The 14429-nt window shown below is 53.1% G+C and overlaps 1 protein-coding gene across 1 annotated transcript in view; it reads left to right on the top strand.

Moving 5' to 3' along the window:
• The window catches only part of RADIL (Rap associating with DIL domain), a 79612-nt gene that overhangs the window by 2183 nt on the left and 63000 nt on the right, over positions 1 to 14429 (top strand). Inside the window, exon 2 of the mRNA XM_023188496.3 lies at positions 3791 to 4389. Coding sequence (XP_023044264.1) covers positions 3855 to 4389 — 535 coding nt within the window. The 5' untranslated portion in view covers positions 3791 to 3854. The remainder of the gene's footprint in view (positions 1 to 3790; positions 4390 to 14429) is intronic.

Below are 14429 nucleotides of genomic sequence, written 5' to 3'. Positions count from 1 at the left end.
CCCAGACTGGAGTGCAGTGGCATGATCTCAGCTCACTGCAGCCTCCGCCTCTGGGGTTCAAGCAGTTCTCCTGCCTTAGTCTGCCAAGTAGCTAGGTTTACAGGCATCTGCCACCATGCCTGGCTAAATTTTGTATTTTTAGTGGAGACAGGGTTTCACCATGTTGGCCAGGCTGGTCTCGAACTCCTAACCTCAAGTGATCCGCTGCCTTGGCCTCCCAAAGTGCTGAGATTATAGGCATGAACCACCACGCCCAGCCAATTTTTGTCTTTTTTGAGACGGAGCCTTGCTCTGTCACCCAAGGCTGGAGTGCAGTGCTGTGATCGCAGCTCACTGCAAGCTCCACCTCCCAGATTCACGCCATTCTCCTGCCTCAGCCTCCCGAGTAGCTGGGACTACAGGTGCCTGCCACCACGCCTGGCTAATTTTTTGTATTTTTAGTAGAGATGGGGTTTCACCGTGTTAGCCAGAATGGTCTCGATCTGCTGACCTCATGATCCACCCGCCTCGGCCTCCCAAAGTGCTGGGATTACAGGCGTGAGCCACTGTGCCTGGCCATCATTCTTTTTTGTTTTTAAACAGAGAGGGTCTCACTCCATTTCCCAGGCTGGAGTGCAATGGCGCAATCATAGCTCACTGTAGCCTGGAACTCCTAGTCTCCAGTGGTCCTCTTGCCTCAGTCTCCCGAGTAGCTGGGACTACAGGTGCACACCATGCCCAGCTAATTTTTTATTTTTATTTTCTAGAGAGATCAGGGTCTTGTTATGTCGCCCAGGCTAGTCTTGAACTCCTGGCCTTAAGCCATTCTCCCGCCTTGGCCTTTTCAACACTTGCCTCTGCTTCATGACTTTTCTGTGATGTGGGCTTTCTCCTGCCTAGAGGGGGCTTCCCCAGGTTTTGGTATCATGTTTATATCGGCATTTAGACTTCATCTCCAGAGGCAGAGGTTTCCTGAGCCACAGCTGCCTGGTGGCAGAGGCTGTACCATCCACCACCTGAAGTTTGGCTTGGCACCCTGGGGAACTCGTTGGAAATGACCACTATGAAAAAGTAGTGTAGGCCGGGCGCGGTGGCTCAAGCCTGTAATCCCAGCACTTTGGGAGGCCGAGACGGGCGGATCATGAGGTCAGGAGATCGAGACCATCCTGGCTAACACGGTGAAACCCCGTCTCTACTAAAAATACAAAAAAAACTAGCCGGGCGAGGTGGTGGGCGCCTGTAGTCCCAGCTACTCCGGAGGCTGAGGCAGGAGAATGGCGTGAACCCGGCAGGCGGAGCTTGCAGTGAGCTGAGATCCGGCCACTGCACTCCAGCCCAGGAGACACAGCAAGACTCCGTCTCAAAAAAAAAAAAAAAGAAAAAAAGAAAAAGAAAAAGTAGTGGCTGACCCTCTGCCAGCGTGTGCTGCCGGGAGGCTTCTAAGCCAGGGGCGTCTGGAGAGGCGCTTGTGAGTGGGGTTGTGCAGCTCTCATGGATGGTTAATAAGGGCTGGCCGGAGAGGCTCTTTGAGGGGTTTTGTTCTGTGATTCCAAGTACTCACTTTGAAAACTGACCACAGGAGGCTGAGGTCAGATTCGAGGGCGATTTGAAGCTGCTAGTGTTGTGTGCACAGGCCAAGCCGCACGTTTGTGATGTGAGCACTGTCTGAAAATGCTTTTGTTGTAAATTAAATCGAGGCCTTTGATGAGTCCGTGGGGGAAGCTGTGGCCGGCTCTGAGCTTCTTAGGATTTGACAAGGAGACTCGTTGCACCTTCCTCAGAGGAAGAGAAACAAAGGCTTTGCTCCTTTACTCCTTTATGGCCTGGCTCGATGGAACCTCAAGGCTCCATCTGCTTATGACCTGTACTGGGATGTCCGTGACACCTGTTACAGCAAGTTCACACCTTCAGAAAGCCAGGAACAATGAAAGCCTTTGCCGTGGTGAACTGTCAGCAGTGGGCTATAGGAACAGGAGAATGGCCAGCCACCCACCCCACAGGGCAGACATCCGCGTTCGGAACCCAGTCTTGGGTGTGCGAAGCTGTCGGAAGTATTTCTGAAGAGTTCAAGGTCGTCGGAGAAAGCGCAGCTGCTGGCTGACCTGGGCTGGTTCTGGAGGAAGCGAGTGGTGATCTGATTTCAGGACTCATCCATGACAGCTCTGGCTGGCAGTGAGAGGCTCCAGAGAAGATGAGCGATGCCTCGGTGATATTAGACAGGCCAGTTCACAGTGTCAGCTTTGGAGGCCAGGACGGTTCCACTGTTTAGTTCCCTAAGGGATAGCATGGCTCCTTTTCTTTGGAGGGGTTCCCTGGTTGCTTTCTGTAGCCCTAGGCAGCCACCGTCTTTTCCAGAAGCCTTCTGCAGTGCCCGCAGCACGACGAGTGAGTCAAGCCTGGACAGTGTCAGTCGACTGCTGCTGAGTTTAGTACTGACCCGGGTCACAGTGGCAGGCGACCTATCCTGTGTTCACTGGGACCCAGACCACTCTTTCCAGAGCTTTCCAAAAAACAGGCTTTCCTCCTGGCTCACTCGTCTGCCGCCTTTGTCTTCGGTGAGAACATGAGTGTGGAAGTGGGGTGGAGTAATGGAGAGATGTGTGCGCAGTTTTCCAGTATTTTCCTGCCTTGCCGTCCAGCCTCACCTTTTACAAATCGGAGACCTGCCTTCCTTTTTCTCTGCCCTCCTGCCCCCACAGAGGTTCTGGAGGGAGACTGAGAAACCATCTGGAACTCCTGGCCCTGGACACACTAAGGACATTAGAAGTGTGATTGTATGACACGCCAACACGTCCCAGGCTGTTTTCCAGTTTCCCCAGGAGACTGCATCTCTGTGGCCTGGAGCGCCGGGCACCCGTGGCCTGTGGTGGGCGGGACGCACGCATTCCGGCCATGCCTGCACCAGCTCTAGAGGGCCCCTTTGTTCCCGCTGTGCTTGTGAGGCCACTCAATACTGCCATCCCAGGAAGCATCTCCTTCAAGCCAGGACGGGTCTCTTGACTGGAGGGGTAGATTCTGGGGGGTTTGTGCCTGGAATGTCTGATGGTCGATTCTGTTGACATGGCTGCGATTTGCCTGTTTTCCTGGTTCCACTGTGTTTGTGACCCATTTCCCACGTCGCAGCCTGTGGGGCAGGAGACATGGGTTTTACGGAGAGGTGAAGCTTTGCCCTCGGGCTGCCCGCTGCTCTTCTGTGGCTGTGACGGTGCTGGGGGCGGCTCCAGGTGGGGCGCTCCTTGATGCTCACTGCACACGGGCGCTGCGCCCAGCACTTCCCAGAAACCCAAGCCCTGCAGCGGAGCGTGTCTTACCGTGGCGACCTCATTGTGTTTCCTAGTAATGGCTTTCCTTGAAGGGCGCTCCAGCCCGTTTAGTCCTTTCTGTCTCTGGTGGCCCTTCAAGCTCCAGCCACATCCTCTGCTCAGGTGCTCTGGTGGCAGGTCTGCAGGGCCGGGATGCCCATGGCCTGTTATGTCCATCAGGGTCTTGCTCTGTTGCCCCAGCTGGAGGGCTGTGGCACAATCATAGCTCACTGCAATCTTGAACTCCTGGACTCAAGCCATCCTCCAGCCTCAGCCTTCAGAGCAGTGGGTACAGAGCATGCCACCATGCCTGGCTAATTTTTAATTTTTTTGTAGAGTTGGGGTCTTACTGTGTTTCCCAGGCTGGTCTGGAACTTCCGGGCTCAAGCCATCCTCCCACCTTGGCTTTCCAAAGTGCTGGGACGACGGGCAGGAGCCACCGCCCGTGGCCTCTTTTGCTGTTGGTGCTCACGATGATTGGCGCTAACCTCTCTCACTTTTTCTCCCAGGCCACGGCCTCCCCACGTCCTTTGGCTGAAGCTCCCGGTCCTCATCCATGAAGCCTCGCCCACCATGTTTTATGGGACGCACTTCATCATGTCCCCGCCCACCAAGAGCAAACTGAAGCGGCAGAGCCAGCTGTTGTCCAGCATGCTGTCCCGGACGCTGACCTACAAGTACCGGGACCTGGACTCCACCTTCTCCAGCCTGGGCGCCAGTGACGACCCCGCTGAGCTCTCCACCCAGCTCTCGGCCCCTGGTGTCCTCAAGGTGTTTGGGGACAGTGTCTGCACAGGAACCCACTACAAGAGCGTCCTGGCCACCGGCACCTCCAGTGCCCGTGAGCTGGTGAAGGAGGCGCTGGAGCGGTACGCCCTGGACCCTGGGCAGGCCGGCCAGTATGTGCTGTGTGATGTGGTGGGCCAAACCGGCGACGCCGGGCAGCGGTGGCAGGCCCAGTGCTTTCGGGTGTTTGGGGACAGTGAGAAGCCCCTCTTGATCCAGGAATTATGGAAACCCCGAGAAGGTTTATCCCGGAGGTTTGAGCTGAGGAAGAGGTCGGACGTGGAGGAGCTGGCAGCCAAGGAGGTGGACACCATCACGGCAGGTGAGGAGGGCCACAGGTTCAGGAAGAGCCGTGGGCCTGAGCGCTGAGAAGGCCAGCCAGGGGAGGGGGAGAACGGGTGGCGCAGCGGATGCCTGGGGCAGGCTTCCTGTGTGGGAGGCAGTCGGAGCCCATGTCTTGGGTGTTTGAAGGCTTCCTCTTTTGTTTTCTGAGACAGGGTCTTGCTCTGTCATTCAGGCTGGAGTGCAGCGGCACAACCAGAGCTCACTGCAGCCTTGACCTCCTGGGCTCAAGTGATCCTCCCACCTCAGCCTCCTGAGTAGCTAGGACTATAGGTGCACCACCATACCCAGCTACTTTTTTACTTTTTGTAGAGACAGGAGTCTCGCTGTGATACCCAGGCTAGTCTTGAACTCCTGCCCTCAAGCGATCCTCCTACTTTGGCCTCCCAAAGAAGGTTTCCTCTTGAACTCACCATTTTCACCTCAGCTGCCTGGGAAGTCGTAGTTTGTCTGCATGGCAGGAGGCTGGCTGGTGTTCCTCAGAGGCTCCTGATATATTCTTGCAATCTTTGAGGCCACATCTGTTCTTCTGTCTGATCAGATCATTGTCCAGCTCTCCAGCAGTTATCTCAGTGACCACAGCAACCACGTACACCTTGTTAAATACATGGTCCTGGCAAGTCCCTTAGCACCTGCGACCTTGTTGGAGAGTTTTTGGGGCAATGAAGTGAAAAGACAATCAAGGAATCCGTCCCAGGCCAAAACCTATGTGGCACTGCCTGGTTGCACAGTCTCCAGAGGTGACTCTGGTGCACTCGGTGCACCACAAGTCTGTGGGTGCCTGGGTGGTGGGAGGCCTTCCCAAGGAGGGCCCGGCCGTGGGCATCTGATCACTGTCTGTCCGAGGAGTTCCAAGAGCGGGGGCAGCGTTGAGTGCCTGCCCCAGGGCTTGAGAGCCCCGGGGCCTGGGGCCTACCGTGTCTGGTGATTTATTCAATTGTTGGAAAGAAGTTGATTATCTTAATAGATATGTGTCATAAAAAATAACTTTGGCTGGGTGTGGTGGCGCACACCTATAATCCTAGCACTTTGGGAGGCCAACGTGGGTGGATCCCCTGAGGTCAGGAGTTCGAGACCAGCCTGGCCAACATGGTGAAACCCCCCTCTCTACTAAAAATGCAAAAATTAGCCGGGCGTGGTGGCAGGCACCTGTAATTCCAGCTACTCAGGAGGCTCAGGCAGGAGAATCACTTGAACCTGGGAGGCGGAGGTTGCAGCGAGCTGAGATCATGCCATTGCACTCCAGCCTGGGCAACAAGAACGAAACTCGGTCTCAAAAATAAATAAATAAATAAACAAACTAAATTTGGTCAGGTGTAGTGACTCACACCTGTATTCCCAACATTTTGAGAGGCTGAGGTAGAAGGATCGCTGGAGCCTAGGAGTTTGAGAGCAGCCTAGGTAACATAGTGAGACCCCATTTCTACAAAAAATAAAAAAATTAGCCAGGCATGGTGGTGCGTACTGTAGTCCCAGCTCCTCAGGAGGCTGAGGGGGAAAGATGGCTTGAGCCACGAAGGCAGATGCTGCAGCTGGGATTACACCACTGCACTTCAGCCCAGGCAACAGAGGGAGACCCTGGCTCAAAAAAAAAATAACAATAAAGAGTAACTTGTGGTTGCTTTAATTATGGCTCTTTTTTTTTTTTTTTTGAGACGGAGTCTTGCTCTGTCACCCAGGCTGGAGTGCAGTGGCGCAATCTCGGCTCACTGCAAGCTCCGCCTCCCGGGTTCAGGCCATTCTCCTGCCTCAGCCTCCCGAGTAGTTGGGACTATAGGTGCCCACCGCCACGCCCGTCTAATTTTTTGTATTTTTAGTAGAGATGGGGTTTCACTGTGTTAGCCAGGATGGTCGCGATCTCCTGACCTTGTGATCCTCCCGCCTCGGCCTCCCAAAGTGCTGGGATTACAGGCTTGAGCCACCGCACCCGGCCTAATTATGGCTCTTAAAGTCTGCTCAGACAAGCACCCCCAGTTGCCTGCACCCGGGGGCCCTTCCTCCAGCCAAAGGTCGCCGCTTCTGGGATCTGGTTTTCTTCCTGACCCTGCCGTGTCACGATCCAGTGGTCCCTTGGAAGGACAGTGATCCAGTGGCAGAGGAGTCCCTCCCCTCCTGATTCAAAAAGGCCTCCCGTGAGACCAGTAAACCCAAAAGGAAAGAGGCGCGTGGTGGGATGTATTCTGCACAGGAACAGAGGGTCTTCAACGTCAGACACAGAATTGTGGTCATTCTTCCACCATGAGATGCCTCTGCCAAGTGGAGGGCAAAAATCGGGTGGGACAGGGCCACCTTGGGGCTGCAGAACGTGGGCCAGGGTTGTTGCTGTGTGGCTGGGGGTCAGCCTGGTGTGTCCTGAGGCCATTGGGTTCTGTGTCACTGGGTGAGGAGGAGCCCTGGGAAGGCCCACTTCCTTGCACAGGTGATAGGTGTAGGACAGGGCGGGGCGGGGGGGAATAGACTGCATGTTGCAGGAGACAGGAGCTTGTCTGAGGCTCATGTGCTTCTTTTTTTTTTTTTTTTTTTTGAGACGGTGTCTCTCTCTTTCGCCCAGGCTGGAGTGCAATGGTGTGATCTTGGCTCACTGCAACCTCTGCCTCCCGGGTTCAAATGATTCTCCTGCCTTGGCCACCTAAGTAGCTGGGATTACAAGTGTGCACCACCACGCCCGGCTAATTTTTGTATTTTTAGTGGAGACAGGGTTTCTCCATGTTGGTCAGGCTGGTCTCAAACTCCTGACCTCAGGTGATCTGCCCGCCTTGACCTCCTAAAGTGCTGGGATTACAGGTGTGAGCCACCACACCCAGCCAAGTTCACGCACTTCTTTGTTTTTTTTTTTTTTAAAGATGGAGTCTCGCCCTGTCGCCCAGGCTGGAGTGCTGTGACGCGATCTTGGCTCACTGCAACCTCTGCCTCCCGAGTTCACGCCATTCTCCTGCCTCAACCTCCCGAGTAGCTGGGACTACAGGTGCCTGCCACCATGCCTGGCTAATTTTTTTTTGTATTTTTAGTAGAAACGGGGATTCACTGTCTTAACCAGGATGATGTTCATGCACTTCTTTTGGAATCATTCCTGTTACATTATTCAGGGCAAGCGAAAGTGCCCCTGCTCACAGCCTGTCTAAGCTGGTGGCGGTTTTTGAAACGTGCCAAAGAGAGTCCATCAGGCTGCCCAGCTGTACTGACGCACTTGTCTGGGCTGGAGCAGGTTGTTACTTACCCAGAGCCGGCGCCTTGGGCCTTGGGGACTCATCCTTCTTTGCTGACCTTCTTCTCTGGCTGTGGCCCGGGGACTCCTGTGACCCCTGACCATGCCAAGAAGGTTCACTGAGGCGGCTGGGTGGTTTGAGATGGAGCGGCTGGTAGAGGCGTGCACACGTGCTTCTGCTCATTACAGAACGGTTATTGAGGCTCCGCACAGAGCCAGGGGAAGGCTAGACCTGGGGGAATTCCCATGTGGATAAGCCAGGCTCCGCTGGGGATGACCCTGCACAGACCCCGCTGCTGCCGGACAGCCCCGCCTCAAACGGGCCCACACCCAGAACCTTCGTGCAAGAGCGTGTTCGGTTGTTGTGGTGACACTTGGGTACCTGGACACAGAAATGTCCACACAGGTGCACACACACACAAAGTCTCCCACTCGGAACTGTTCCCCGCGTGAGGCACCTGCACGGCCTTTCCATGGGTTAGAGATGGCCTCTGCACATCCCTGGAACCCGCCTCTGAGAGTTCTCTCCTGCTGGCTTAGAGGCACGGAACGGGGAGGGCGCTGAGCCTTTGTTGTGTCCCATGTCCCCCTGAGTGAGTTTGCAGCCGGCACTAGGTGATTCCTCCCTCACCCTTCCAAGGGGAGCGACTGAGAGCCAGAGAAGGGGAGGCAGTGGGAAGCCGAGGGGTTGTTCAGTGTAGCAGCTTGTCCAGCAGTTTTGGGTGCCAGCCTGCCTCAGGTTGGAGTGATGCAGAAGAATAATGGTGGGGAGGCTTTCCTGACACCCGCTGTGTCCTCTCCCTTATGTACCCCCAGTGATGGGGAGCTCTGCGCCTTCCAGCAGCTCGCCTGTCCTGCCCGTCCCTGGGCACCGATGGGGCTGCTGTGGTGCCTGTTTGTCCTGAGAGCGGCCCTCAGTGTGGGGCGTGCATCACCGTGTCACTGTGGCGGAAGGTGGGGGGCTGCAGTGAAACAAACCCTACTGAAGTGGGTGGTGTAGTTTCAGAAGGACAGCTGGATGGCGGGATGGCATCGGCCCCTGCAGGGCAGGCCCAGTGAGGTCCACAGCGCGCTAGGGCCCCTTCAGCTCCTGCATTCTCTCCCCGAGGACCCAGCACGGGCTTGTCCCTGCTCCCCAGTGAGAGACCAGTCTGATATCACCTGGAAAAAGTGGTGAGAAAGGAAAGGGACCCCTGGCCTGTGCATGTGGTGATGTGGGGTGCATGTGTGTCTGTGTGGTGTGCACGTGTGTGCATGTGTGACCGTGTACGTGTGTGTGAATGAGTCCAGCCCCAGGTTGCTCACCACTGTAACACTGATTTTCAATAATTTCCAGTTATTGCTCCTACGGTAAGAGTCATACTTGGCCAGGCGTGGTGGCTCACATGTGTAATCCCAGCACTTTGGGAGGCCGAGACAGGCAGATCATTTGAAGTCAGGAGTTCGAGACCAGTCTGACCAACGTGGTGAAACCCCCATCTCTATTGAAAATACAAAAGAATTAGCCGGGCATGATGGGGCGTGCCTGTAATCCCAGCTACTTGGGAGGCGAAGAATCGCTTGAACCCGGGAGACAGGTTGCAGTGAGCTGAGATCGTACCACTGCACTCCAGCCTGGGCGACAGAGCAAGACTCTGACTCAAAAGAAAAACAGAGTCACACTGGTTCTGAGTTGAGCTAACGGGTTGCACCACTTCAGAGGAAGCATTTCGCCAGAGCCTCTCAGGCCTCTCCCCTGCCCCTCACCTTAGACTCCCCTGTGGAGTCAGGTGGGGAAGGTGTCAACCAGGCGCTTCCTGCCAGTTCAGTCATCACTTAGTTCGCTGTTACCCACCTGTAGAAATGCACGCAGGCACTTTGGGTTTTGTTTTCTATAAACGTCGCCTTCTCATAGCCGCCAGGTTCCGCCTGATTTCCAGAGTCACAAAACCTAGAGGGTCTCTTCCAGGAGGAGGCTAGTGTTGGAGGTGTGGCTGGCCTGGAAGTGGCTCTCATCCCCCTTTCCCAGAAGGCTGGTATTTAGGGCTGGTGCCCCACAGAGAGGGCCTGGGTCCTGTCACCGAGATAAGACAGCAGTCACTTAGGCGCACTGGGGAGGGGCGATGGCAGGGCCATGTGGTTTTTGTCAGGGGCTGGGGAAGGGTGAGTGGAGGGTTGGTTCGCCTTTGCAGGAGGGGCGAGTGTTAAACGGCGCACAGCCCCGGGACGGCTGGCCTTCCTTGCTTTCTCCCTTCCTCCCGTTACATTTCAGGTTGGGGCATCTTTGCTGAGCCAGGCGTCCGTGGTTGCAGGGCATTGAGCAGTGTACCTGGCTCCTGTGCCCCCACCCCCAAGTGGTAGCAACCAAAGATGTCTGCAGACATGGCCAGCTGTTCCCTGGAGGCAGACCTGCCCTCGATTGAGAGCTGCAGTATTGGACCTGGCTGCCTGGACTTGGCCACACCAGCCCCTGTCCACGGGACCATGTAGCTGAGTGCCCGCCCCAGGCCCTTAGGCCTGATGCACATTGGCGACATTCGTGTCTCCCGGGCTACTCTCGGAGGGGCTGGGGTGCCTGGCAAGCCCAGGGTCTCAGGGATGGTGACATGCAGTCTTGGCGTTCCTGCGTTCCTGGAAACGGACATCACCGTGGCTTTGGATACCCCCTTTGTAAAGAGGCACCCTAGAGAGCTTGTAAAGCTGCCCAGGTTTAGCCAGGAAGGTTCAGGCTAAACAAAGCCTGGGGACACCACCCCAGCACTCACCGGGCTTTTGACTGAAAAACAGCCCATCCAATGTCTGGTATACAGTAGGTGCTTATTAAATACCTGTGGAAGGGTTGGTGCCCTGAGGAGAGGAGGCCCCTCTGTGGGTCTCAGCTCCCCTGCATCTGCAAGACTCCAGAGTGGAGTCGGTTTTCTTTGTGTGTGTGTGTGTGTGTGTGTGTGGGAAGGTGGTGTGGGAACGGTGTGGCCGTCCAGGCGTGTGGATGTGGCTTGAGCGACGGAAGAACCTGCAGCCCTGGTCACCCGGCGGCATGGTGGGCTGCCCTCCTGCCCCCAGCGCTGTGTTGGAGCTGGCAGGTGGGTGGCAGGTCTGTGTTGTTGCTGCGTGCCAGCTCTGAGTTTGCGTTTGTTGTCCCGCCTTGTCACTCAGGACAGGCAGCAGGACTCGGCCTTCCTGATGACAGCCAGGGGCGTTCGGGCCACAGGGACTGTTGTGTGCACGCGGGAAGCTGCCGCGGCCTTCCTCTGCTAAGTGGGTGCTGTGAGTTCCGTCCTCCCGTGTCCCCAAACATATTTGCGGTTGTGTTCATTTGAAATATTTTTCTTCCGCTATGACTCTGACTTGAAAATAACTCTTATCTTAGCACAGTGAAGTTTTGTGAAAGGATTGCTTTTCCTCTTTTAACGTGGGAATAATTCACTGCCACTTGACTGGGACTTCCCTTCCAGTGGATTCCCAATGACAGAGTCACCATGGGAAACGTTCACTGTATGTGGTCTGGCTAAAAACAAAACAACCCCAAACCTTTTTTCACCAGCCTAAAACTAGAAAACGTACTGAACTTTAAAGACATGTTTGAGCATTTCCAATTCAAAGAGAAAATGAAGTCGAATGGTTAGTTGCTCACAGCCAGTTTCATCCTTCAGTTTATTGCTTAGACTTTTAAAAAAATCCATAACCTTCAGTTTGGTCATAGAAGCACTGTTAACAGCCCTGTTGTCCCCTGAGCTGAGTGAGTCCTGGAGGGGCAGCACCCCCTCCTGCCCTGGGGACTCGGGTGACATCCAGCTATATTCTGTAAGGGGCCGCCCACTGACAGAGTTTAGCATTAACACCAAAAACACAGAGGGATGTTGTCACTGGTGTGAAATGTTTGAAAGACAAAATAGCCGGGCGCGGTGGCTCACACCTGTAATCCCAGCACTTTGGAAGGCCAAGGCAGGTGGAGCACCTTAGGTCAGGAGTTCGAGACCACCCTGGCTAATATGGTGAAACCCTGTCTCTACTAAAATTACAAAATAAATTAGCCAGGCATGGTGGCGCGCACCTGTAATCCCAGCTACTTGGGAGGCTGAGGCAGGAGAATTGTTTGAACCTGGGAGGTGGAGGTTGCAGTGAGCTGAGATTGTGCCACTGCACTCCAGCCTGGGCAACAGAGTGAGACTTCATCTCAAAAAAAAAAAAACCAAACCAAACCAAAACAAAACATGTTAATATCTGTTGGTTCCCAACAGTGACCTATAATGTTGGTTGAAAGATGTTTGGGGATCTGTTTAAATCATATTGAGCAGCGCCTCTCATGGTTTCAGAGAATATACTAACGTAGAGAATGTATCGTTTTTGTTTTGAGGGTTTAAGTGGCAGAAGTGTTTTCAGAGATTTCAGATATATATAGACTGAGAGAAGTCAGCTCGCCCTGCGCCCCCTTCCCTGCCGTGCTGTCCTTGAAAGACTTGGCGTCCATCTTTGTTTGTTGTTGTTGTTGTTGTTTGAGACAGGGACATACTCTGTTGCCCAGGCTGGAGTGCAGTTGTTCAATCGTGGCTCACTGCAGCCTCACTCTTCTGAGCCCAAGCGATCCTCCCAGCTCTGCTCCTCTGAGAAGCTGGGAACACAGGCACACGCCAGCACACTCTACTTATTTATTTATTTTATTTTTTTTGGTAGAGACGAGGCCTCACTTTGTTGCCCAGGATGGTCTTGAACTCCTGAGCTCAGGTGGTCCTCCTGCCTTGGCCTCCCAAAGTGCCGGGATTTCAGGTGTGAGTCACTGCATCTGGCCTGAGTGTCCATCTTTGTGAGTCAGATTCTCGAATGCCTGTGATAGGTTTGAACAACACAAGCAAGGGTGGGAGGGATTGACCTTATTAGTCTTGAGATATATCTTAAAGCCATGGTGGTTGAAACTATGTGGTTTTAGGGACAGGAAGAGACAAATAAAGCAATGGAACAGAAGAGATAGTGCACACGCAGACCAAATACCCTGTAGGAATTGGGTGGGCTATAGCCCTGATATGGCTATAGCCCCAATATGGCTATAGCCATATTTATGCATCATAAATCCTGGGGAAAGAATTTTGTAAATGATGTTGGGATATATGGATTCAGCTATATGGAAAAAAAAAAAACGGAAATTGGATCCTTCCTCCAAATGCATCAGAGACCTACATGTCAAAGGTAAAATTATATAGCCAAATGAAATATTTCATAAAGAAGTCTTAAAAAGTGCAAACTGGTTGGGCATGGTGGCTCACACCTGTAATCCTAGCACTTTGGGAGGCTGAAGTGAGAGGCTCAACTGGGCCAGGAGTTGGGCCAGGGCAACATAATGAGACTCTGTCTCTACAAAAAAAAATATGAAAATTAGCTGTGTGTGGTGCCACAGGCCTGTAGTCCCAGCTACTCAGGAGGCTAAGGTGGGAGGATCACTAGAGCCCAGAAAGTCAAGGCTGCAGTGAGCTGTGATCATGCCACTGCACTCCACCCTGGGCAAAAGGGCAAGACCTCATCTGTTTTTGTTTGTCTTTTGAGATGGAGTCTCTCTCTGTCACCCAGGCTGGAGTGCAGTGGGGTGATCTCAGCTCACTGCAACCTCCACTTCCCGGGTTCAGCCCATTCTCCTGCCTCAGCCTCCTGAATAGCTGGGATCACAGACAGCCGCCATGAGACCCGGCTAATTTTTGTATTTTTAGTAAAGGCAGGGTTTCACCATGTTAGTCAGGCTGGTCTTGAACTCCTGACCTCAAGTGATCTGCCTTCCTCGGCCTTCCAAAGTGCTGGAATTACAGGCATAAGCCACCGTGCCCAGCCTGGTTTGTTTTTTGTTTTGTTTTGTTTTGCTTTTTGTTTTTTTCAAGTGCAATCTGTAAGGAAAAAAAGTAGATAGATTTGACTATATCAAAATTGAAAATTTCTGTTTGACCAAGGACACTGTATAGATAAAAGGTGATACACTAGAAGAAAATGTTTGTAATATCTAAAACTGACGTGATGAATAACTAGAATAAAGTGATGCATGTCTAAAGATCAGCAAGAAAACAGCAAAACATTCACTAGAAAACATGAAGCTGGTACAAGTTTGCAGCTGGAAGAAGGTGAAACAAGTGTGGCTAACACACACAGTAGGAGAGGCTAGCTTCACTAATGCCATTGCCACCCACGGCTGGCTCCGGCTGCCGAGGAAGCTGGACAAAGATTTTGGCTCTGCATCCTCTAGTACAAGGCAAAGAAGCTGTCAGGGTTTTGGATAGCTGATCCACAGGCTGCCACATGTATACATACATGTTATTTAAAAGACCCGTTCATTTCCCCAGAGTAAGAAACCAATGATGTCAAAGTCAAGGTTATGAAAGTTCGTTTCTCTGGCCTGCAGCCATGACCAAATGCCTAATGCAGGACAACCGTCTCACCAATATGGGGAGCAAGTAAGTGCAGAGGAAGGGCCACACAGCTTCTCTGTGCTTGTGTAGCTGTTGGTTTCCAATCTTTTGGCAGATGCTCTGGTGGATGGATAGGATCATTTTCGTTTTTCATCGTCATTCTGTCCTTGGGAACCCACTCTTGTGTATTAATGAATACCATTCCAACATACCTTTCCTATATTTGGATTCATACGTATCCTTAAGACATAAATAATATTTTGTATATGTTTAATTTACCTAAGTGGGATTGAGCTATAACTCTCATTACTTTTCTTTCTTCCTTCCTTCCTTCCTTCCTTCCTTCCTTCCTTCCTTCCTTCCTTCCTTCCTTCCCTCCCTCCCTCCCTCCCTCCCTCCCTCCTTTCTTTTCTTTTCTTTTCTTTTCTTTTCTTTTCTTTTCTTTTCTTT

Source organism: Piliocolobus tephrosceles, chromosome 8 (genome assembly GCF_002776525.5).
Source record: "Piliocolobus tephrosceles isolate RC106 chromosome 8, ASM277652v3, whole genome shotgun sequence".
NCBI classification, from domain to species: Eukaryota; Metazoa; Chordata; class Mammalia; order Primates; family Cercopithecidae; genus Piliocolobus; species Piliocolobus tephrosceles.
Note: the sequence above shows the minus strand (reverse complement) of the source record. Positions and strands in the feature narration are given on the sequence as shown.